Raw genomic sequence first — 25,031 nt, 5'->3', positions numbered from 1 at the left:
TATCTGAGATATTCACCTGTAATTTTCTTCTTTTTTTTTCTGGCAGCCTTGTCTGGTTTTGGTATCAGGAAAATGCTGGCCTAGTGAAATAAGTTTGGAAGCATTCCCTACTCTTCAATTTTTTGTAAGAGTTTGAGAAGGATAGGTATTAAATGTTCTTTAAGTGTTTGGTAGAATTTACCAGTGAAGCCATCTGGTCCTGTACTTTTGTCTGTCGGGAAGTTTTTGCATACTGATTCAATCCTCTTACTAGTAATCAGTTTATTCAAATTTTCTCTTTTCATGATTCCGTCTTGGAAGAGTCCCTGTTTCTAGGAATTTATCCATTTCTTCTTGGTTGTCCAATCGTTGGCACATAATTGTTCATAGTAGTCTTTTATGATCCTTTGTATTTCTGTGGTATCAGTTGTAACTGCTCTTCCATTTCAGATTTTATTTATTTGAGCTCATTCTCTTCTTTTCTTGGTGAAGCTAGTTAAAAGTTTGTCAGTTCTGTTTATCTTTTCAAGGAACCAGGCATTGTTTTCTATGCTTTTTTTAAGTCTATTTCATTTATTTCTGCTCTGATCTTTATTTTCCTTTCTTCTACTAACTTTGGGCTTGGTTTTTTCTTCTTTTTCTAGTTCCTTTAGGTGTACAATTGGATTGTTTTTCTGAGATTTTCCTTGGTTTTTTTGAGGTAGGCCTGTATGGCTATGAACTTCCCTCTAGAAACTGCTTTTGTTGCATCCCATAGATTTTGGTAAATTATATTTCCACTTTTATTTGTCTCAAGGCATTTTGTGATTTCTCCTTTGATTTATTCATTGACCCATTGGCTGTTCAGTAGCACATTGTTTAATATTCACATATTTGTGATTTTTCCAGTTTTCTTCCTGTACAGGTATCCCTCGTTTTATTGAACTGTGCTTTATTGCACTTTGCAGATATTTCATTTTTTATAAATTGAAGGTTTGTAGCAACCATGTGTTGAGCAAGTCTATCGGCATCATTTTTCCAACAGCATTTTCTCACTTTGTGTTTCTGTGTAACATTTTGGTAATTCTTGCAATATTTCAAACCTTTCACCAGCAAAAGGATTACAGTTTGCTGTAGGCTCAGATAACGGTTAGCATTTTTAAACAACAAAGTATGTTTTAATTAAGGTATGTACATTGTTCTCATAGACATAATGCCATTGCACACTTAATAGACTACAGTATAGAGTAAACATAACTTTCATATGCACTGGGAAACCAAAAATTCATGTGACTCACTTTATTGTGATATTTGCTTTATTGCAGTCATCTGGAACTGAACCCACAATATCTCCAAGGTATGCCTGTAATTGATATCTAGTTTCATACCATTGTGGTTAGAAAAGTTGCTTGATGTGATTTTGATCTTAAATTTATTGGGACTTGTTTTGTGATTTAACATATCATCTATTTTGGAGAACGTTCCATGTGCACTTGAGAAGAGTGTGAATTCTGCTGCTTTTGGATGAAATATTCTGTTTATATATATTAAGACTATGTGGTCTAATGTGTACTGTAAGGTTGATGTTTCCTCACTGAATTTCTGTCTGGATGATCAATGCATTGATGTAAATGGGATATTAAAGCCCCCTGCTATAATTGTATTGTTATCAGTTTCTCCCTTTAGATCTGTTAATATCTGCTTTAGATGTTTAGTTGCCCCTATACTGGACGTATAAATATTTACAAATGTTGTATCTTCTTGTTGCACTGACCCCTTTATCATTATATAATCCCCCTCTTTTTCTTTTATTACCATCTTTATTTTAAAGTCTACTTTTTTCTCATGTAAGTATAGCAATACCAGCTTTCTTTTGCTTTCAATTTGCATGGAACATCTTTTTCCATGTCTTCACCTTCAGTCCATGTGTGTACTAGTGTACACATATCTTTAATGAGTCTCTTGTAGGCAGTATATAGCTGGGTCTTGTTTTTTTAATCCATTCAGTCACTCTATGTCTTTTGATTAAAGAATTTAGTACTTCTACATTTAAAGTAATTATTGATAGGTATGTACTTATTGCCATTTTGTTAATTATTTTCTGGCTGTTTTGTTGTTACTTTCTGTTCCTTTCTTTTACTCTTGCTCTCTTCCCTTGTGGTTTGATGACTTTCTTTGGTGTTTTGCTTAGATTCTTTTCTTACTATCTTTTGTGTATCTAATATAGGTTTTTGCTTTGTGGGTACCATGATGCTCATATAATATTTATATATTTAACAGTATATTTTAAGTTGATAGCAAATTAAGTTTGAGTGCAATCTAAAACTCTACATTTCCCACCCACCCTCTGCTCCTGGCACACACATATTATGCTTCTTGATGTCACATTTTACATCTTTTTATTTTGTGTTTCTGTGATTATTATAGTTATAGTTTTACTACTTTTGTCTTTCAATCTTCATACCAACTTTATAAGTGATTAATTAACTACCTTTACTATATAATTACCTTTACTAGTAAGATTTTTACTTTTGTATGCTTTCTTGTTACTAATTAATGCTCTTTCTTCTCAGGTTAAAGAAGTCCCTTTAACAATTCTTGTAAGGTTGCTTTAGTGGTGATGATCTCCTTTAGCTTTGGTTTGTCTGGAAAGCCCTTTATCTCTCCAATTCTAAACAATAACCTTGCTGGGTAGAGTATTCTTGATTGGAAGTTTTTGCCTCTCAGCATTTTAAATATATCGTGGAACTCCTTCTGGCCTGCAAAGTTTCTGCTGAAAAATCTGCTTATTGTCTTTTGGGGGTTCCCTTGTAGTTAAAAAGTTGTTTTTTAATCTTGTTGCTCTAAGATTCTCTCTTTAACTTTTGACTTTTAAATCTTAATGTATCTTGGTGTGGATCTTTTTGGGTTCATCTTTTTTGGAACTCTCTGGGCTTTCTGGATCTGGATGTCTGTTTCCTTCCCCTGGTTAGGAAAGTTTCAGCCATTATTTCTTTAAATATGTTTCCTGCCCCTCTCTCTCTTCTCCTTCTGGGACGCCTGGTATTGCGAACGTTATTTCATGTGATATTGTCCCATAGGTCCCTTAAGCTATCCTCACTTTTTAAAATTCTGTTTTCTTTTTGCTCTTCTGCTTGGGTGCCCTGTCTTCTAGACCACTGATTTTTTCTTCTGCTTCACCTAGTCTACTGTTAAACCCCCTAGTGTATTTTTCAGTTCAGTTATTGTATACTTTGGCTCTGTGACTTCTGTTTGGTACTTATATTTTCTATCTCTTTTTTGAAGTTCTCACTCTGTTCATCCATTCTTCTCCTGAGTTTGATGAGCATTCTATGACCATTATTTGAACTCTTTAATCAAGTAAATTACTTATCTCCTTTTCATTAAGGCTTTTTTCCTGATGTTTTATCTTGTTCTTTTGTTTGAACATATTGCTCTGTTTCCTCATTTTGATTGACTGTGTTGGTTTCTATGTATTAGGCAAAACAGCTACCTCTCCCAGTCTTGAAGAAGTGGCCTTGTAAAAGATGAACTTTATCTTTCAACCTCGCCCTAGCTCATTGTTGTCTCTCAAACCTTTGTGATTATCTAAGCAGCCTAATATATTCTTTTTCATTCTTTTCTTTTTTTTTAATTAATTAATTTATTTTTGGCTGTGTTGGGTCTTCGTTGCTGCACGCGGGCTTTCTCTAGCTGCAGTGAGCAGGGGCTACTCTTCGTTGCGGTGAGTGGGCTTCTCATTGTGGTGGCTTCTCTTGTTGTGGAGCATGGGCTCTAGGCGTGTGGGCTTCAGTAGTTGTGGCTCACGGGCTTAGTTGCTCCGCAGCAGCCTAATTTATTCTTGATGGGTCCCACTTGTTGAGGGTATGCCAGGAGTGTTAGTCATGAAGGAGCTGTTCACCAGTTTTTAGGTCTTTTTCAGAGGGATCTATTTCATACGTAGCTATAGATTCAGTGTGTCCATGGGAGGAGGTGAGAACAGGATCTTCCTACGCAGTCATCTTGGACTGCCCCCATGGTAAGACATTTTTAAATGCACGGGTGAGCAAATGCTTTTCTCCAAATGTCCACAAAGTAAATATTTTGGGGTTTGCAGGCCATACTATCTCTTTTGCAACTACTGAACTCTGCTGTTACAGCATGAAGGCAGCCATAGGTGATGTGTAAAAGAATAGGTATGGCCAGATTGGCCCAAGGGCCATAGTTTATGATCCTTGTTTTAAGGTTTGTTAAACACTCTTCTGTGCCAGGCTAATATATATATTATCTCAAATGATCATCACAGCGGGAGGTTGGTACAATATTCCCCATTTTACAGATGAGGAACTCTCAGTTGAGAAATCTGGACAACTGGCCTCATGTCACAAGGGACATCCATGAGGGACAGACCCAGAACTCTTCACCAACCTTCATTATGCTTGCCAATGCTAATAAGCTCTAAAAAGACAAAAATTGTCTTGACTTTCCAACCACTGAAGTCTGAGGCTATGTACAGTAACATTCTTTTCTCAAGATGTTAATCTCAAATCTATTTTCTTTTTGACCCCAAACTGAATCAGTAACATTTACATTCCTTTGAATTGTAAAAACTTTTTAATTTGGAATAATTATGGACTTAGAGGAAGATGAAAAACTGTACATAGTTCTGTGCGCTTTGTCCCCAGGGGTGACATCTTACATCACTGTGGTACAATATCAAACCTGAAAATGGACATAGGTCCAATACAGTTAACTACAGACCTTACTCAGTTTTCACCCATTTTTACATGCACTCATTTGTGCGTATATGTGTGCGTGTGGATCTATGCAATTTTTCCCCATGTATTGCCACAATCAAGATAGAGAATTTTCCAGCACCAGGAGAAATCCACTAGTCCTAGTGCTCCTCTGATATTAGCCACCCCCCTCCCACATGCCCTGATCTATTTTCTTTTCTGCCATTCTGCTTTTAAAGGTTACCACTTCCTAGACAAGTCCAGCACCAGTGTCTTCCTCCTCAAGGGCCACCAGAGAGCTCCAAGCTTCTTGGCTGCATGGTGGTCACATGTGGTCTGAGTCACTTCTGAATCCTGACCTGTGATAGTGGATCTCTACCAGAGAGATGAAATTTGAAGTCTTTGTGTAACATGGTTCCCTCCTGTTCCCCATGTTTCTCTAGGTCTTACACACAATGAAGACATGCCCTGCAGTGAATGGAAGGCCATGCTTAGAAAGCAGCTCTCCCAGGGTGGCGACGGTGTCAACCAGACACATTTCCATTGAGCACCTGCTATGTGTAGGGCACTGTTCTGGGCTCTGAGGATACACAGACCTTGGACTCAGACAAACCTCATTTGGGTTCTGACTCTGCAGTTTACCAGCTGTGTGATCGTGGGCAACTGACTAGACCTCTCTGAGACTCAGGTTCCTCATGAGTGGAACAGCACTGAGGTTTCAATGAGATCAGACATTTAAAGTGTTTAGCCTAGCAGAGTTCCAGTGTTTCATAAATGAGGCTGTGATGACGCAGATCACACAGCCCAACAGAGCCCAGAACTTTGCCTACAGAGAACTTTCAAAGTGGGACTTCACTTCTAGTAATTCCATGGAGTAAAAGCTGGAAGTATATTATTTTCACACCTTTCCTAAAGTGGCCCAGAGAGGGGAAGTGACTTACAAAAAGTCACACAGCTCTTAAGTGTCAAAGGGTGGATTAGAACCCAAGTTTCTAATTCCTAATCTGGTGCTCCTGGAACTTTCCCAGGTTCCAGCTTAAGTATCTCCCTCCAGGGAAGCCTGACCACCTCCCTGAAGCCTACACGCCCTCAGGTCCTCTCTTACAGGCCCTCATGGTATTCCATCATTCGCTTTGTCATACTTTTTGCCTCTGTGCATTTTGTGCAGTCCATTGACTGCCATCTCTCTCCTGGACAGTGGGCTCCATAAAGGCAGGGGCTGTCCCCAGTATTGTGTCCAGAAGGGCGGGGAGGCTGCCCACAGATGAGTGACAGTGAATGCTCTCTTCATGACAGTAGGCTGCTTCCCTGTGGGCATTTGCTGGCTGCTCCAGGGGCGAGGGGCCAGGACCACGTCACTCACCAGCTGGATGGGGCTCTGAGCACAGAAAACAATCACCCTCCAGGGAGCACAGCCTTTGAGAAAATCGCCAGGGCCACCTGCCCCCAAGCAGAACCAGGTGTGGCTAAGTGAAAGCAGCCTGCAGCTGCAGGTGGGCTCGTGCCTCATGTCCATGATCCTCTGCACAGGGGTCTGTGGGGCTGTAGGAACAGGCTCGATTTCTGGAATCCTAGGATGATTTATGGTTTCAAATACTGGCACCTGTTTACGAGGCCCGTTCTGCTCACACAGAGCAAAATTTCTTTCTGTTGCATCCTCAACTTAATATTCTTTTATTTCTCCTGTTTACAATGAAGCACCTGCGGGCATATCTTTGTCTGTCTGTCACTCTCTCCATCTACCCCTCCCTTTCTCTTCCCAACAGGCCTTCTCTCTCCTCCCTTCTCTCTGTAGGTCTCCTCCCTCATTCAGTCATTCAGAGGATGTGTCTCATGGAGAAATAGTTCTTTTTTTAAAATTTTTTTCATTTTAATGATTTATCTTTGGCTGTTTGGCTCTTTGTTGCTGTGCGCGGGCTTTCTCTAGTTGCGGCGAGCGGGGGCTACTCTTCGTTGCGGTGCGCAGGTTTCTCACTGCGATGGCTTCCCTTGTTGCAGAGCATGGGCTCTAGGTGCACAGACTTCAGTAGTTGTGGCACGCAGGCTCAGTAGTTGTGGCTCACAGGCTCTAGAGAGCAGGCTCAGTAGTTGTGGTGCACAGGCTTAGTTGCTCCGCAGCATGTGGGATCTTCCTGGTGCGGGGATCGAACCCGTGTCTCCTGCATTGGCAGGCGGATTCTTAACCACTGAGCCATCAGGGAAGCCCGAAATAATTCTTTTTCTTTTTTAAACCCCGGTGGCCTTGCTGCCTGGCTAACCCATGGAGGCTCTGCAGCTACAGTGGGACTCACCCCTCTGATTTTCTGTGACTTGGATCCAGTGTGGATCCATGTGCATCTGGCAGAGACCAATCCTGTTTCCTCCGTGGCTCTGATTTCTCCTTCCTTCACTCGGAGAATGCACACCCATAAGAAGGTACTCAACTTCCCATCTCAGCCCCAACTTAGAACTTTATGACTTAGGGCCAGTCTCCACTCTGTGCCTCAGTTTCCCCATCTGTAAAGTGGACATAAGGATGGCACCCACCTCGCCAGGTTGTGTGAGCTTTAAAATAACCACCTGTGTAACACCCCCAGGACCTAGTACATAGTGAGCACTCATAAATCTTATGATCACTATTATCATTCCGCTAAAAATCCTGGTCTCCATCAGGAGGTGTGCGCAGAGAGTAGGTACCCAGCTTTCTGCTTTTAACCCCAGTGGCGCTGGGTAAGGTAAATCCTGCTTCCCGTCTGCAGGCACGAATTGCTTTTCCATTTTGCGGTCGGACGCCTAACCCTGCTCTGCCTTCCCCTGTGGCGGCTCCGCTGTCACCGACACCCGTTTCCCAAGGGTCTCCGGGACTCCATGCACACGAGAGCCTGTCTCCCGGGTCCCGAGTCCTCTACCTACCATGTGCTTCTCCTGCCTCAGCGCCGTGTCCAGATGCAGCAGGTCTTTCAAGTGAAGGTTGTAGATACACAAGTCGAGGTCCACGCTGAAAAGTCCAAAGAGAAACAGAAGAGACTTTCAGAGTATTTGATGTGGGGGGTAAGGTTACCGAGTTATCAGTACATCCCGGCAGGATAAGCCACGGTGCATCCTGACTCCAGATTTTAAATTCTGCGGCATTGCTCACAGCCACCCCAGGTGCACAAGGAGCAATCCAAGTAGCCATCTGAAAGCCACCTGTGACTAGAAGGAAACGGCTGCCCGAGACATCAAAGACAGGACACAGGAAGAGACGGAAGGTGAGAGATGAAAAAGAGCACGCCCCCCCTAGGCCCCCCCCGGCATTTTCATGTCTAGTGTCACGTGTCATCCTTCCTTTCTGCCATCATGTACACATTCTCACAGCCATTTACAGATGAGGAAACTGACTCAGGAAATCAAGGGTCAGAGAAATCAAGTCGTGGTCACGTGGTCACGGGAGGAGATAACTGACAGTGTGAAGATAAAGGCCTTTGACCTTTTCTCCGACATAGGCAAATGCATTTTAAATGACTACACTCCCACCTGAACTGTTCAAGTCCTCTTCGTCCGCATGGGAAGAAACACCCCTTCCCAGCCAGGCAGGGGAGCCAAGAAGGCTGCAATTAAACGAAATCCCTCCTTCCCGGGTCCACCTTCAGAGTCAACACCAAGCTCAGGGTTCTGAGCCCACTCTTTGCACAGCCCTGAGCCAGGCCATGCCTGGTTCAAATCACCCAGGGCTCCTTGGACTCACGGAAATTCAGATCTGAGAGAGGCCTGAGGAGTGACGTGCAAACCTGCTGACTAGTTTTTTGAGCACCTACTGGGTGCTAAGCCTTACTCTGGGCTGGACAGTTTGGCGATTTAGAGCATGGGCTGCAAGATAAGGTGGTGGGGTCACACCAGGCTCCAACACTCACCTGCTGCGTGACCTTGGGCAAGTCACTCTGCCTCTCTGTGTCTCATTTTATTCTTTGAAAATGAGGGCAATATTAGCATCTACTATACAACCTTAACAACATAGGGCTGTTAAGAGGAATTAATTCATTGACTGATTAATACTTGCTCATCACTGTGCCTGTCCCAGGCTCCCACAGGGTGGTCAGGCACAGCTGTGAATAAGACAGACCTTCTCCTCGTGCTCAAAAGAGAATTAATCCCTGCAAAGTGCTTAATATTTTGTACACAGAAGACATTTAACCAGTGCTAGCTGCTGCTATGCAGTGCACGGGGCAGGTCAGTGATTAAAGGAGGTCCCCTCTGTCTCTCCCCAGGGCTCAGGCCTGGCTCCCTGACCCCCATGCTGGCCAACAGCACACATTCAGCTCCAGCTCTGACACTGGGTCACTGTGTGTCCATGGCTGAATCCTTAACCTCTCTGGGCCTCCATTTCCTCCACTGAGCATGATACAGCCTACCAGTCTGCATCCTCCATCCCACCCCCTCCTCACCTCTCGCAGGTCAGTGCCTCGGGGAAGCTGCTCGCCCCCAGGAAGGTGCGACCGAGGAACCTGTCGTCACTGGCGGCTGAGTGGACGCTGGACGAGGAGCTGCAGTCGTCCTTCTCAGCCTGGCTCAGGCTCCCCAGGCTGCTGGAAGGCGATGCCTCCACAGGCTGGTTCGGCAAGACTGCCTGCTTTAAGGTTTCATGCAGAGATGGGTTGGAGGAACCGTCGGCCAGAGGCTGGGGGGCAGGAGAGAAAGTGTGCTCTCAATCCACATGACCCATCATGAGCGTTTCCGTAATTCTGCCAGTGACACACGCGGTGGCTCCCAGGAAGGCCAAGCCGGGACAGGCAGGGAGGGTATGAGTGGACACCGTGGAGCTTCTGCCCCAGGGGCATGGCCACGGCCCTAGGGGCCTTCGTCACAGCTCTTGTCACATCACTTGTCCCCAAAGGCCAGCCCCTCTGCACCAGGCTCCTCCCCTCCAGCTATTAGCCTGGGTCTGTTCCCCGATGGGCCACCTGTACCCACCCTCGGCCGCCAGCTCTGACCTCCCCAGCAGCCCGACTGCCCTGCCCCACCTCTCTGGCTGCTGACCCAGACCCCAGGCCCGCTCTGTCCACTGACCTGCCCTCAGATAGACTCAAAGCCCCTTAACGAGGAACTCAAGCCCCTTGCACTGCCATGACCACATGAGGTCATAGCCTAGTGCCTGGCACAGCCAGAGAGCTCAGCAAATGTCAGCCATCCCTATGTCCAGCTTCATCTCCTGCTGCCCCCAGAGGTGCATGCCCAGGTAGCACTGAGCTGGTGGCCAGCTCCAACCCTCACTATCATTTCATGCTTCTGAGCCTTTCCAGACTCTTGTCCCCCTGCCTGAAACACCCCTAACTCACTGTCTGCTGGGCTGAAGCATCCCTCCCTCCAGACACAGACCCCTGAATCTTCCTACCCTGATCCCCGGGCCTGGCCCACACCGGGTTCCACAGGACCCTGGTCATTTCTGTCCTGCCTGCTATCACACGCCATCCTGCAATGTCCACCAGGCTGGGAGGGCCTCCAGGGTGAGGACAGTGCTCTCCTGACCACTGGATAATCACCAGTGCCCACCACAGAGCCTGCCTGGCACGGGTGCTGATGACGAATGAATGCCCCAGGTCTGGGAGTTTTGCACCTTCACGCACCCACCAGATGAGGAAGGAAGTGGTTCCCAAGGTGTGTTCCGGGGAGCAGTCCCATGAACCATAACCAGTTACTGCTCACTGTGAGGGTCCCACAGAAAAATTAGTTTGGGAAAGTCTGCGTGAACAAGGTAGAATCATTTCTTTGGTACAGGAATTCTCAGAGCCTTCGATAGGCTCTGGCTGTCCTCAAAAGCAAATAATAATTTAAAAAACGGAACACGTACTGAGTGCGCAGACATCACACACTGTTCTAAGCCCTATGCCTAATTCCCTATCTCATCCTCAAGACAACTGGGTGAGGCAGGAGGGCCCTTTACCCCCATTTTATTGATGAAGAAACTGAGGTCCTGAGAAGTCAGGAAATGGCCAAGGGTAAACAGCTGAGATAGGAGCTGGGTTTGAGTCTGTCCTCTTTATCTCCAGGAGAGCAGGCAGCACTTTCCTCAACTTACTTGACCAGGGAACTATTTTTTTCGTGGAGCATCACATAGGCCGAGGCCTCCTTGAAACATCAAGGAATATGCTGTTCTCTGCAAAACTCCCAGCCACAGGTGTGAACTCCTGGCTCCAGGTGTAAGACCTGAGGGTACGACTCTTGCCCTGCCACTTCCTGCCGTATGACCTTGAGCAGACCATTAACCTCTCCTGGCCTCAGTTTCCTTATGCATAAAGTGGAGAGAACAATATTATTTACCTTCTAGGAATGTTGCAAGGAACACTGAAATGTGTAACGTATGACGAATGCTTAGCACTCTGCCAGCCCCGCAGTAAATGTCCAGCATCAGCTGCTGGCATTAGTCCCAGGGTCTGTAAGGATTAATGTCAGTAACTTGTTAGTATTTGTACTAGTGTTAAAAGGTCAGGGCGGATGCTGCCCTACTGTGCTGTCACCTGGTGTCCCTGTGGATATCTTGCTATATATACCATGGGCATACCCTGTCCCTGACAACACTGTCATAAAATGGACTAACCCTAAAGTTATGCTCCATTACAAAGCCACAAAATCATCTCTATTAAAATGACTTGCCATAAAATCCTCAAAAAGGACCCCAAATTGCACATTTAATCCCCCTTCTCCTACCCCAATCTCTAGCACATTACTGGTTAATTGCATCTCTAAGACGGAGCTCAGGACTCTCACCCGGAACTTCTGATTGATGGGATAGACGACTTTTGCCTTCAGTGCAAACGCTGTGATATTGCCATTGAAAGATGGCTCACATTCCTGGGAAGGGAAAAAGAGAACAAATGGCATGGGGGCTTTCAGTAAAATGAAGGACAAACCACCAAGAGTTTCCAAAATGCCACATCCCATTTGTAACAGTGGCCTCGGGAAGGGCCCATAATAAGCACATTTAGTGCTCACTTGCTAGAAGGATGGATGGATGGACGGATGGATGGAAGGTTGGATGGATGGATGGATGGAAGGATGGATGGATGGATGGATGGAAGGATGGATGGATGGATGGATGGATGAAAGGATGGATAGACATATGAATGGATGGACAGATGGACAGATGAATGGGCAGGTGGATGGATGGATAGATGGGTGTAGGGATGGGTGTGGGAGGGGTAGATGTACAGATGGGTGGGTGGGCGAATGGACCAAAGTTAAATAGCACATTCTTCATTTAATTCCAAGTGGTCAGCTTTGGAAGAAGTAAGGATTTAAATAACTTGACAACACCAAAAGGTTTCCTAAAACTTGTGAGCCACTTTTTGGTGGAATAAGGAACCATATATTTTTAGCATTGCCAGGTGTATAAGCACTTACGTGTGGCAATATGCATGCAAGGCTTTTGATTGGACCCTTAAATGAAAAGTAGTGGTTGGGGCTTCCCTGGTGGCGCAGTGGTTGAGAGTCCGCCTGCCGGTGCAGGGGACACGGGTTCGTGCCCCAGTCCAGGAGGATCCCACATGCTGCAGAGTGGCTGGGCCCGTAAGCCATGGCCGCTGAGCCTGCGCGTCCAGAGCCTGTGCTCCGCAACGGAAGAGGCCACAACAGTGAGAGGCCCGCATACCGCAAAAAAAAAAAAACAAAAAAATAGTGGTTGGACAGGTCTTTTCACTTTTCTGAGCCTCAGTGTTCCTAGGCAGTAAGCAGGTAGCGCATCTGCCCCCAAGGACGGTGTGGATAAAGCTCCCAGCAGAGCTGCTGGAACACAGCAGAAGTGAGGCGATGGACAGCTTAAGTCGCGGTGTAAAGAGCCACCAACAAACACTGCGCAGGGATCGTCTCCCCACCCGCAGCTGGATGGACTGACTCGTGCCTGCTCCACACGACATAGAAAGGCCCCACATCCTTTCCACATCGCTCTCCTGTCAGGGTCGCCCCTGCACTTCGCACGGTCGGTGCTGAATAAATGCTTGGCTACAACCAGCGGGTGAATGAAGTTGAGCGGGCAGCAGTTCAGGAAGCCGGCACTCCAGGCTGGGAGGAATCTCAGCAATTCTGAACTGGCTGGCAGGTGAAAACTGCATCCACATCGATTCCAATGCTTTGCAACTAAATCTTAAAAAAAAGAATTCCATAACAAATGACTGATTTCTGATTGCTGAGTTCTCCTTGGAATTACATATCCTATCACGAGGAAAGCAGAAGAATTTATGGCTTCCTCACGTTGTGTGACGTTGAAACAGCACCTGACAGAGCCCGTGACGTGGCCCGTATACATCTCCCAAGAGGGTGACGCCGTGTGCCCTTCTGAGCAGGGCAGGGGGGAAGCTCTGGGGCAAGGGCCCCAGTTCTTGTCATGTCTATCTCTCTCTTCGGACTCGCAAAAACAGATTTAGATGACAAGAATGGGGAAAGACCACCAACATGTGGTCCTTAAACTTAAGGACCATTCATATGTCCATCTATCCATCCTTAAACTTCCAAGGATCCTGCCATTTCCCAGATGGGGAAGATGACACAGAGAGGTTGAGCTGTGCACCCAAGGTGACACAGCTATTAAATGTCAGAATCAGGATTTGAATCAAATTCCCTGGCTCCAGAGTCCCTCCTCTTCAGCTGACACCATCCATCTCCTTCGACATGACACAAATGAGAACAAGAGGAAAAGCCATGCTTCACCACACCCCAGGGACACAAATTGGATCCTGAGATACTGGTCGCTCCCATATCTGCCACATCCAATCGACCACAAATCCCACCAACTTCACCTCCTAAACATCTCTCAAATCCACAGCCCTGGCCCAAGCCACCATTATATTTACCCCAAGGGGCAGCAACAGCCTCTTCCTTGGCTCCCCATCCATGTATTGAGGGCCTACTATGTGCTGGCATTTGACGCGTGTTTGCTCATTTCCTTATCACACGACAGTCAGCTTGGGGAGGTTGATGCTAAAACCCTTCCTGGCTTTCCTTGGATCCGAGGGAGCAGAGCAAAGTCCGTCCCCAGCTCCCAGCAGCCAGTCCCACTCTCTTAGCTGGGGGACTGGTACAACAGCAAAGCGTGGCAGTAAGACCAAAAAGGCTGACTTCAGAACGGGTGACATAATCTGTGGGGCCCCGTGCAAAATGAAAACAGCGGCAGGGCGGGTGGGTCTTAGTCAAAATGATTAAGAATTTCAAGACAGCAGAGTCCAGAAACTGGCGGGGGGCAGGAGGAGAAGGGAGCGTGGTGACTGGGCACGGGGTCTGTGTGACCATAGGGCATGTCCACCTATGAAGCCGGCCCTGGCTGATGGTCCAGTGGAAACACACGTTTTCAAGGAACGATGCACAAGCAGAAAGAGCACTGTGCATTTTTTTTTTTTTTTTTTTGCGATACGCGGGCCTCTCACTGTTGTGGCCTCTCCCGTTGCGGAGCACAGGCTCCGGATGCGCAGGCTCAGCGGCCATGGCTCACAGGCCTAGCCACTTCGCGGCATGTGGGATCTTCCCGGACCGGGGCACGAACCCGCATCCCCTGCATCGGCAGGCGGACTCTCAACCACTGCGCCACCAGGGAAGCCCGCACTGCGCATTTTTAAACTCCTTCCAAACAGAGGTAAAAAGAAAGGACAGAATGAAAGGGGTAGAAAATGAGAGGAAGGCTTGGTCTCTGCCTTCCAGGAGTGCATCATCTAAAGAGGAGACACCAAACATTTCATTTCAGGGGAAAAACATAATATAGGAAGCAAAGAATATAGACGCAGGGGTCCACCTGAGATGGACAGAAGCAGAACCTGGGAACCGGGAGCCTGGCTGTTTTTAGTTTTTCACGGCTCTTCTTATTAAGTTCAGAAGTCCTCCAAAGTCTGATCATCTCCCCAACCATAGCAACACAATTATTCAGAAAATTGGCTGTAGTGCAAATTTACAATGTAAAACTTCTTCAACTGAAGCAGTGTGATTATTCTGAAAATTAGCTAAAATATAATTGTAGGAAAAGAAAAGCCATTTCACTCTCTGACAAAAGGTGCTCTTTGCGGCAAATGCACAAACACTTCCAGAGGGGAGGTATGCACCCTCCCTCCTCCACAGCCAAAGGACAGGAGGAGGCTGGGGAGCAGCATGCCTCAGAGCCTTCTGGAATTTTGTTTGTTTGTGGCTAACGTGAGCTATTTATCAAAACAGAGTTCATGCAAGGAGTGCCGTGGACCCCACATGCCTTGGTTTTCTGGGCATTGGAGGATGTCAGAGTTACAGCTCAACTGGCCCTGTCAAAATCAGCCCTGTCCTCATTCCTTGACAAGCTCAGCCTGCAGAGGGCAGGGGCATTTTGGCAAAGCCGGTCACTGGAACGGGCAGACCTTTAACTTAACTCTTGGCAATTATTAGCTTGATAATGGGCATCGGCGAGGCACAGCTAATGGTTAACAGGTAAAACATTACTAGGTGGAAGAAATGGGTTAGATAGACTTCTGGGAGGTGGAGAGACTTGGCTCCCTGGCAAAGACTGACTCATTCTGTGCTAGGACTGTTCACAGGGTTGATTCATGGGTGACCCTGTGGGGCCGCCACCACTACTGTCAACACAAAACTGAGAACCCTGAGGCTCAGAGAGGTTATTTCTCTTGCCCAACAGCACACAGGTGGCAGAGCTGGGCCTGGGGTCCAGGATTCTGGATCCCAAAGCCAACATTGTTTGTATCATATCTGAGGCTGCCCTCTCTGTGAGAAGGGTTTTTTTTTTCAGATAGGTTTATTGAGATATAATTTATGCAACTGAACCATGTAAATTGAATACTTTTTGGTATATTCACAGATATGTGCAACCATTACCACAGTCAGTTTTAGAACATTTTTATCATCTCAGTAGGAAACCTGTACCCTTTAGCTATTACCCCTACCCCTTCCATTCCCCGCCCCACCCTAAGCGACCACCAGTCTACTTTTGGTGTCTGTAAGTTTACCTGTTCTGGACATTTCAGATGAATGGAATCCTATAACATGTGGTCCTTTGTGACTGGCTTCTTTCAGTTAGCGTACTATTTTCAAGTTTCATTCATGTTGTTTTTGTGCTGAACAGTATTCCATTGTATGGAAGGACCATATTCTGTTCATTCATTCGTCAGCTGATGGACATTTGGGTTTCCACGTTTTGGCTATTGTGATTAGGGCTGTCAGGAACATTTGTGCACATGTTTTTGCGTGGACGTATGTTTTCATTGCTGTGAGCAGGGTTTTAATCCTATGGGGTGAGGGGAACAGAGGCATAGGGATAGATGAGGGAGAGAGAGAAACTAAGACAGGGAGACATCACAAAGCTACACTGTCACACTGTCACACACAGGCCCACAGAGATGCACATGGAGAGAGATACACAAAAACAGAGATGGACATGCAGCGAGATGCACTGATACACACATAGACAGACACACATGGAAAGACAAGCACCTGGAAACAGAGAGGCTGGGAGTGTGAGCTCGAGACACACAGCACAGACAAGGAAGGGAGGACTCATCTCCGGGAACAGCCAGGCGCTCTCTCTTCCTCTCCAGCTCCCCACGTCTCAGCCCTGGGAGGGCAGCTGATTGCTCCACGGGATCTGGCCCAGCGTGGGGAAGGGAAGCCCTGTCTCCAGAACCCTTGGGAAGTACAGACAGGGGGGTGACTCGAACACTGAATTTTCAGCTTAACTAGAAGCTTTTCCTATTCATTTCCAACTTTTTCATGAAATTTGTTTTAGAATACCCAACGCACGTTCCTTGATTGGTAAGCAGAAGCTGCAGAACATGACTGAGTGTCAGAGGCTGCGGGGTGTGGGGAAGCAGCCCTCCCGGTCAGGAGCTGAACACCCCCAGGCCCAAATCTCAGCTACGTGACTGAGGACAGTGACCTGGCTCCACGAGCCTCAGTTTCCCCATCTGGAAAATGGGCAAATAAACAAGGTCTACATCATGGGGTGCTGAGAGGATTGCATGAGAGAATTCACACGAGTGTTTACATGACTCAAAAATGACACGTGAAAATGCCTGGAATTCAGTAGATGCTAAATAAGAAACTTGGTTCCAATCTTTCCCCTTTTCCCAGCACCTCTCTCTCTCTCTCTCTCTCTCTCTCTCTCTCTCTCTCTCTCTCTCCCCCTACCTACCTACCTAGATATCTATATTCACCTTTGGGCAATTGAGGCTGGAGTCAAATGGGCAAATGACTGGAGTCTGGTCCTTTCTAGGGACCAGGAAGTGAGTAGAAAGAACACATCTTTGGAAGAAACGCCCTCTCCATCCATGGAGCTTATGCAGGAAGTGATGCCCTATGGGCTGATTCAGGCTGGATGGAGCGGGGAGAGGAGCAACGAGGATGGTACAGGGAGCACCCATCTTTTAACATCTCCATCAGAGGCCCAGAACTCCCACTCCTAGATATTTACTTAAAAGAAATAAAACAAAACGAAAACAAACCAACTTACACACAAACATTCACAGAAGCCTTGTTCAGAACAGCCAAGCACTGGAAAACAACCCACACTGTGACACATCCCCACAGCAGGCTGAGCAATTAATAGGAACAAGTGCAACGACAACCTGGATCAGCAGGTACAGGAAAGCATGTGATTGTATTCATGTAAAATTCTAGAACAGCAAAACCAATCATGGCGATGGAAATCACAGCAGTGGCTGCCTATGAAAGGGGCACTAGAGAACTTCCCAGAGTAAAGGAACGTTCCCAATTGGGGTGTTGGTTACAGGGCTGTATACACTTGTCACTCATTAAACTGTAAGCTTAAAATCTGTGCATTTTTTCTATGTAAATTATACCTCAAAAAGAAGCCTACTGGTACATGAGATCTGTTGGGGCTCCTCTGGATGAAATCCAGGTAGGGCACGGGACACCCAGCGTGAGTCTCTTCCAATGCACCCCAAACACCCAGCTTACGTTCAGAGCCTCCTCATCCTTTGAAGTCAGTGCTTCTCTCTTCCTCCTCCTGGATGGGGAGCCGGTTTCCGACGGCGTCTGAACGGTAGGTTCCAAATTCTTGAGCAGACTCTGAGAGTCATCTTTCTAAAATCCAAAGGTGGGGTGGGGGGAACACATCGAAATTGGTCAGCCTAGTGCCCCTGTGACATTAGCCATCTACTCCCCACCCCCAGCCATCACGGCTGCTCATCTCTGCTCTGGGCCTGGCCCTCTGTGTGCAGTGCTTCCCTCCACCTGGAGTCAGGTCCACATCCTTCAAGACTGTCCAGGTGTCACCCTCCTGACAAGCCCCAAAGCCCCATCTCAGCATGTCCTCAGGACCTGGAGGCAATACTTGGATCAAAGCTCATTCCAGGGCTTCCTTGGTGGTGCAGTGGTTAAGAATCCGCCTGCCAATTCAGGGGACATGGGTTCGAGCCCCGGGCCAGGAAGATCTCACATGCCGCAGAGCAACTAAGCCCGTGTGCCACAACTACTATAGCCTGCACTCTAGAGCCCGCGAGCCACAACTACTGAGCCCGCGAGCCACAACTACTGAGCCCGCATGCCACAACTACTGAAGCCCGTGCATTGCAAGGAAGAGTAGTCCCTGCTCACTGCAACTAGAGAAAGCCCGCATGCAGCAACGAAGACCCAACACAGCCAAAAATAAATCAGTTAATTAATTAATTAATTTTTAAAAAGCTCATTCCATTGTTTTTCTGAGTTGGTCCCCACTTCCCCAGCTCCTGTAGCCTGTGAGCTCCTTGGGGTGGGGTAACTGCTTAACATGGAGAATGACACATAAATATTAAAATTCCTGTTACTTCCTATAATGTGATTGGATAATTTTTAAGACAATATCTTAGGTAACCTTAAACTATAGAATGGTTTCTGTTGTGAGCTACAGTTTATGCTCATTATTTGTGGATTCTGTATTTGCAAATTTGCCTACTTGGTAAATTTATTTGTAATCCCCCAAACCGACACTTGGGGTGCATTTGCAGTCCTTCCTGGACACGAGCAGAAATGTGAAAAATGTGAATTGCCCTATGTGCAGTTTCCAAATGAGATTGAACAAGGCCACACTCTACTTTCTGTCTGAGCTCATACCGCAAACAAGTGTCCTTTCTATGTTCTATTTAGTACCATTCTTTTTTAGCATTTTTGTTGGTGATTTTGTTGAAGATGACCCCTAAGTGCTGTCTAGTGTTTCTAAGGACAAGAAGACTGTGATGTGCCTTATGGAGAAAATGTATGTATGAGATTCCCTTTGTTCAGGCATGAGTTATAGTGCTATCGGCTGTGAGTTCAAGGTTAATGAATCAACCATGTTACATGAGGCATCTTTAAACAGAAACACACATAAACACACGTATTGATTGGTTAATGAAAATATTGTGACCAGGATCTTGTAGAAACAAAACCCTGCGTCTCCCCTGGGAGCAATGCTTCAGTATTTGCTAATCCTACGTTTGCACTGATTTTATAGAACATAATTATCTACTGTATTGAAAATCCTATTATGCCAGAGACACTTATCAAGCCTCTCTTTGACCACTGGCTGCTCATAGATATAATCTTGAACCGAGGTTATATCACCAGTTTGTCACTGAGTTAGTCACCAACTATTATAGAGTTTGTCATTGAGTTAGTAACCGAGTTTGTCATTGAGTTAGTAACCAACTATTATAGGGCATCTACTCAGTGACAAGCCTTAATCTAGTCACTGGGAATAGAGTAATGAACAAAACAAACAAAGCTGCTGCCTTCATGGAGTTTACATTCTAGTGACAGAAGAGACACATAAGCAAACAAAGAAATAAATATATAGTGTGTTGGAGGCGTAAGTGCTATAGGGAAAATCAATGGAGGATGGGGGAATGGTGAGTGATGGGAGGGGAAGGCCTCTTGGACAAGGTGGCATTTGAAAAGAAACCGGATGGAAGTGAGAGAGCAAGCCATTCAGATATCACAGGGACAAGCATTTCAGGGTAAGGGCACAGCAAGTGCAAAGGCCCTGAGGAACAAGCGTGCTCAGCATGCCCAGGGAAGCCCATGTGTCTGGAGCAGTTGGGGGTGGGGTAGGCAAGGTTAGATGAAGCCAGAGATTTGGGGGTTGTTTGTTTAGCAGCCATAGCTGACCAGCACAAGGCTTCTGCAGGGAAGGACCCGGTCCAATCACTGTACAGTAAAGACTCCAGGAGAAAAACCTCAGTCACCCAAGAAAGAGTATCAGATTTTTTGCTCCCCAATTAAAAATGGCCTGGGGATCAAGGGTCACCAGCCATTTCAGGACAGATTCTAATATGAAAGACAAACCCCAAAACAAACAGAAGGAAAAAGCAGGCAGGAAATAGACACTGCATGGGGAAAAGAAAACTAAAAACAAACAATTATAATATCCTCAGAGAGATAAGAGCAGGTTTTACAGTCACAAAATAAGAACAGGCTAGTAAAAACATAGAGTATTCTGAGGACAAAAAGAACTCTTGAAGAATACGAAAAACTCAGTACAAGTATAAAGTTGAGAAAAGTCTCCCAAAAAACAGCATAAAGAGATCAAAAATAGGAGAGAAGGAAGATAATTAGAGGCCCAATTTAATAAAAAACTGATAGGAGTTCCTGAAAGAAGCAACAGAACATAGAGAAAGAAAAGAGTCATTAAAGACATCAAGAAAATGAATTTCTAGATTGAACGGGCCTTCTGAATGCACAGCACAATAAGTAGCATTCGATTTCCACCAAGACCCATCCTGGTGCATTTCACATACTGGGAGTAAAGAAAAGATCCTTTAAGATTCTATTGAGGAACAGAAGAAAAAAAAGAGATACCATGCAAAATATCAAGGATCAGAATACAACCTGATTTCTCAACATCAACAATGGAAATTGAAAGACAAATGGAGAAAATGCCTTCAAAATTCTGGAGGAAAATTATTTCCAAGCTGGAATTCTATCACTTAACTACTCTAACCAAATTAAGTATAAAGATAGAAAAAAGATATTTTCAGACATAGAAATTCTCAAAAGAACTTCCACCGATCCTTTTCTCAGAAAGCTACTGGAAGATGTGCTCCACCTAAATGAGGAAATTAGCCAATAAAGACAGTGCAGGAGATCCTGAAAGAGGGTCCAACCCAGGAGAGAGGTGAAGAAGTTCCAGCATGATGGCCCCAAGAGGTGCCAATGCTGACAGCAAAAGCCTACAGCAGATGTTTCTCGAACTTTAAGAACAAAGAGACCATGGGAGGGCTTGTTAAACACAGCTTGCTGGACCCACCTCCAGAGATTCTCATCGGTGAGTCTGGGGTGGGGCCCAAGAACTGGCATTTCTAACAAGCTCCCAGGTGATGCTGATGAGATTGCTCTGGTTCACTATGAGAACAGCAACGGTCTAGAGGCAACCGGCTCATATTGGAGAGTTCAGAAGCTTTCTGGGAGAGAAGTTTTCCTAGAAGATAAAACTGATCAAATACCTAATGTATTCAAATGTCTTGAAAGAAAATGTAGACAAATGGGGGAAAGTTTACTATTAAACAGATGATAAGTACATAGAGTTTAAGCAAATGAAAAAAACGGGTAATTATTCATTTCAGGGAAAACAAAGTATTGTGCAAAAAAGGAAAGTAATCCTAAGTACAGCGGATCCTTGGTTGACAGTGAATTATGTTTATAGAATTGTACTAGCGAAAACACCAAATACTGATTTCACCAAAATTACCCCATAACCACATAGGGAGGTGGTGACGGTGGATGGGGAGGGTGGAAATAGGAAGGAGGGGAGAAAAGAGAGCTAAATCACTGCGCACTTCCGCAGTGGGAAGTCAAGCAGCCATGTCAGCAGTTAGAAGTAAATGACCAAGATAGCCAGCTGAACAAGAGTCGAATATGATGGCTTCTGAAAAGTGGGAAATGGTTGCAAATGAACATTTTAAATTATGTGAATGTGTAACTTTGATGCAAAAAAAAAAAGTTTTAATGATGAAATAAATAAAACTAATAAACAAAATAAAACAGAAAACACAAAGGGAAAGGGGTGCAAGACAGAATTATGAGCTGGGTGACCTGGACCACAGGAGGAGAACAGAGTACCCGGGACCCAAGAGGGAGGAAGTGTCTGATCCAGCCTGAGGTTGGGAACACTTCCCTACATGGTTTTCTTTCTGGGTCCTGAAGGATGGGTGGGACAAGAGGCAAGGAACAGATGTGCAGAAGTGCAGCGACATCTGGGAATCAAGGGGATTCTGGGTGGCTGGATGCATGGGCGCCCATGTCCCAGGGAAGGTCAGTCACCTTATATACCATGCGAGGAAACTGGACGTGATCTTGTTCAGGTAACCAGGAGCCACTGGAGGTTTTTAACTAGGACAGTCATATTGCTTCTATTTTAGAAATAGAAACTAGAGGCGGGAGACGGAGAAAAGGAGGACACTTAGAAAGGAGTGCTACAAAGGTCACATCCAAACCATCAGAAAATCCAATCAGCCCTACCCTTGAGCCAGAGCCCCCTCCATAGCTACAAACCTGGTCTGAGCCACGACCACCCTCAACTGGACTAGTGCAGCTGTGACCGACCAGCTGTGGAAACCCGGACAGCTTGGTGAGTCTGTCAGCCGCGGCTTACTCAGCTGCGAAATGGGCTACTGTGTGGTCTGAATGCTTGTGTCCCTTTCCCCCTCAGTTAATGTGTTGAAATTCTAACCCCCAAGGTGATGGTATTTGGAGGTGGGGCCTTTGGGAGGTGATTAGGTCATGAGGGTGGAGCCCCCCATGAATGGGATTAGTGCCCTGATAAAAGAGGCCCCAGCTGCTCCCCTGTCCCTTCTGCTCTATGAGGACACAGCGAGAAGTCAGTCATCTGCAACATGGAAGAGGACCTTAGCCAGAACCCAACCATGCTGGCACCCTGATCTTGGACTCTCGGCCTCCAGAACTGTGAGAAATAAGTTTGTGTTGTTTATCAGCTACCCAGTTGATGGTATTTATGTTATAGCAGCCCAGACTAAGACAGATACCAACTGCCACCTTCCCAGGTAGCGGATGACTAAACACTCTGACTTAGGGGTTCAGACAGACTGCAGTTGAAGTCCAGCCACTGTTTATTCATCATGTGACCCTGGACAGAGAACAACCTTGCAGAGCCTAAATGTCCTCACCTGGAAAGTGAGGCTGACAGTCCCCCCCACTCAAAGGCTTGGAGTGAGAATATAGAAACAAATGCCCGCAAACTCCTGGCAAGGGGCCCGGCACCCAGGAAAGGCTCTGACGTGTTATTTCCCTCTTCACACAAGGAGCCAGTGTCTCTTAATCACCAGCGGGATGTGACAACCTCAAACTTACCTACAAGCATCTTGCACTATGTTAATGTCAACTTTTATCACCCCTTTGCAGCACGACACGCCCCTGAATGCCCCTGCCATGTGAGATGCTTACATCTGCTGGATGCATCCCCTTCTCGTGTGGGCCAGGAATGGGGGAACAAAACCACACCACCTTATCTCAGATCCCACCAGATTTCATCCCTCAAAGAGGTCAAAGCTGCAGGAACCTAAGACAGCGATCATACCACCAGTGATGGAATCCCTGCTGTATGTCCGATACCTCCACACAACATCCGATTCCATAACAACTGCCATATGAAGCATCCGTGAATCCCTTTCAGGCAGCCACCTGTGACCAGTCCCATCCACCTCCTATACAGTGGCTTTGGGGTTAGACACACACGCCTGTCATTTGGCAAGTTATTTTAACCTCTCTGTGCCTCAGTTTTCTCAACTGCAAAATGGGGCCATTAATGGAACAAGCTCACAAGCTGTTTTGCAGAGTCAATGAGATCATTTTCAGGTAGAAAGTGTAGCTCAACACCCAGCATACAGCCAGAATTCAATAAATCCTAGCATTTTCATTCCTCCATCACACAACTCATTGATGAGGCTGTGTTATAATCAAGTGTTTACTTGTAATCTGTCCATCCAGAGGCTGTGAACCTCCAGGGGCAGGATCAGGGTTTATCCTGTACATTGATGTGGTCTCTAAGCCCCTAGGCCATGCTTGGCAGTAGAAGGTGCTCAGCAAACTTTTGCTGTGTGATCGAATGTTGAATGCATGCTGATGTAGCAGCTGGGACTCAAGAGGAACTAACTGGGTAATGCACACAGCAAGGAAGCAGAATGGACATCCAGGGGCGGGGAAATCCCCTGCCCTCCTGTCCACCACGCTGAGCTCCGCCCATAAGTCCAAACGCTTAGTGCTACAGATGAGGAGACTGAGGCCTGCAGGCCTTCATCAGCTAAGGTCACACGGCGTTGTCAGATGGAGCAGACACTTCGGGGCAACTCCAAGCCAGAGCCCTTCTGTCACTTGGCCGGCTCCCCTGAAATCACTGTCTCCAGCCGCCTCCCGCAGCAGAAGGGGAATCCCCCAGGGCAAGACCTTTTGCAAGCGATGCCCAAGATCACGCTCAAATGGGCTCAGAGAAGGGGGATGGAAACCCGTACCACAGGGCCGAGGAAGACCGCGTCCCCGCGCCCCACACCCCGGTTGCCCGCTCGGCCGACCCACCTGGTGCGGCGGACGCGGGCGGGCGGCGCGGCAGCCGAGCCAGAGGCCGAGGCCGAGGCCGAGGCCGAGCGCGGTGCCCAGCAGCACGGCGGGGACCAGCAGCGCGGGCGCCGGCCGCACCGCGTCCCGGCCCAGCTGCAGCCGCGCGTCGCTCCCGCAGGTCGCCGCGCCACGGGCCATCGGGGGTGCTCAGGCGGCCGGCCCGCCGCATCCCACCCGCTGCCGCGCGCTGCCCATTCCCGCCGCTCGGAGCTCCATCCCCGCCGGGTCCTCCGTGGACCTGGTCCCCGGCGGGCCAGGGGCGCGGCGCGCTCCGCCGACTCCTCCGGCCTGTGCAGCCTCCTTCCTCCAGCTCCCCTTCCAGCTTCCCGGCGCTGCCCAGCCGGAGGGAGGAGCCTGGACCCTCCGCCCAAAACTTTGAACCACCCCCGCCTCCAGCCCTGCCTTTGCACTGAGCATGCCCGGCCAGAGGCGTGCTTCTCAGCCAGGAGGACCTTTTGAGAGGAGTCTTGTTTTGCACGGGCCTCTTGACTTCCAGAGGGGGAGGGGACCACAGCCAGGGAGGAGGGTGTTGCTCGGTTGTTTACTGAGTGCTTAGGATTTGTTAAGCATTTAGCCTGATGATCCGAGTAACTTTCTTAACAACCTTCGGAGATGGGCACTATTTTTTTTTTTAATTTTTAACATCTTTATTGGAGTATAATTGCTTTACAATGGTGTGTTAGTTTCTGGAGATGGGCACTACTAACGCGCCCTTCCTCCTGACGAGGCTCGGGGTCAGCACCAAGTGATACATTGCGAGTCTGACTCAGCCTTGCTCCTGACCTCTACCAATTGGCCCCCTTTGGACCGCACAGTCCGGCCTTGCCTCTGAACTTGTTT

At 47.0% G+C, this 25,031-nt stretch overlaps 1 protein-coding gene across 5 annotated transcripts in view; it reads right to left on the bottom strand.

The window, feature by feature from the left end:
* The window catches only part of EVC (EvC ciliary complex subunit 1), a 313,725-nt gene extending 289,212 nt beyond the window's left edge, over positions 1-24,513 (bottom strand). For all 5 annotated transcript variants that reach the window (XR_009540394.1, XM_060148527.1, XM_060148528.1 and 2 more), the window contains exons 1-5: positions 24,150-24,513; positions 17,565-17,690; positions 11,397-11,480; positions 9,077-9,309; positions 7,566-7,650 (exon numbers count right to left, since the gene is read on the bottom strand). Coding sequence is in view for 4 of the 5 variants with exons in the window: in XM_060148527.1 (XP_060004510.1) it covers positions 7,566-7,650; positions 9,077-9,309; positions 11,397-11,480; positions 17,565-17,690; positions 24,150-24,329 (708 nt within the window). In the remaining variant the exon portion in view is untranslated. The remainder of the gene's footprint in view (positions 1-7,565; positions 7,651-9,076; positions 9,310-11,396; positions 11,481-17,564; positions 17,691-24,149) is intronic.
* Between the last annotated feature and the right edge of the window lie 518 nt (positions 24,514-25,031).

This window comes from Lagenorhynchus albirostris, chromosome 4 (assembly GCF_949774975.1).
Source record: "Lagenorhynchus albirostris chromosome 4, mLagAlb1.1, whole genome shotgun sequence".
NCBI classification, from domain to species: Eukaryota; Metazoa; Chordata; class Mammalia; order Artiodactyla; family Delphinidae; genus Lagenorhynchus; species Lagenorhynchus albirostris.
Note: the sequence above shows the minus strand (reverse complement) of the source record. Positions and strands in the feature narration are given on the sequence as shown.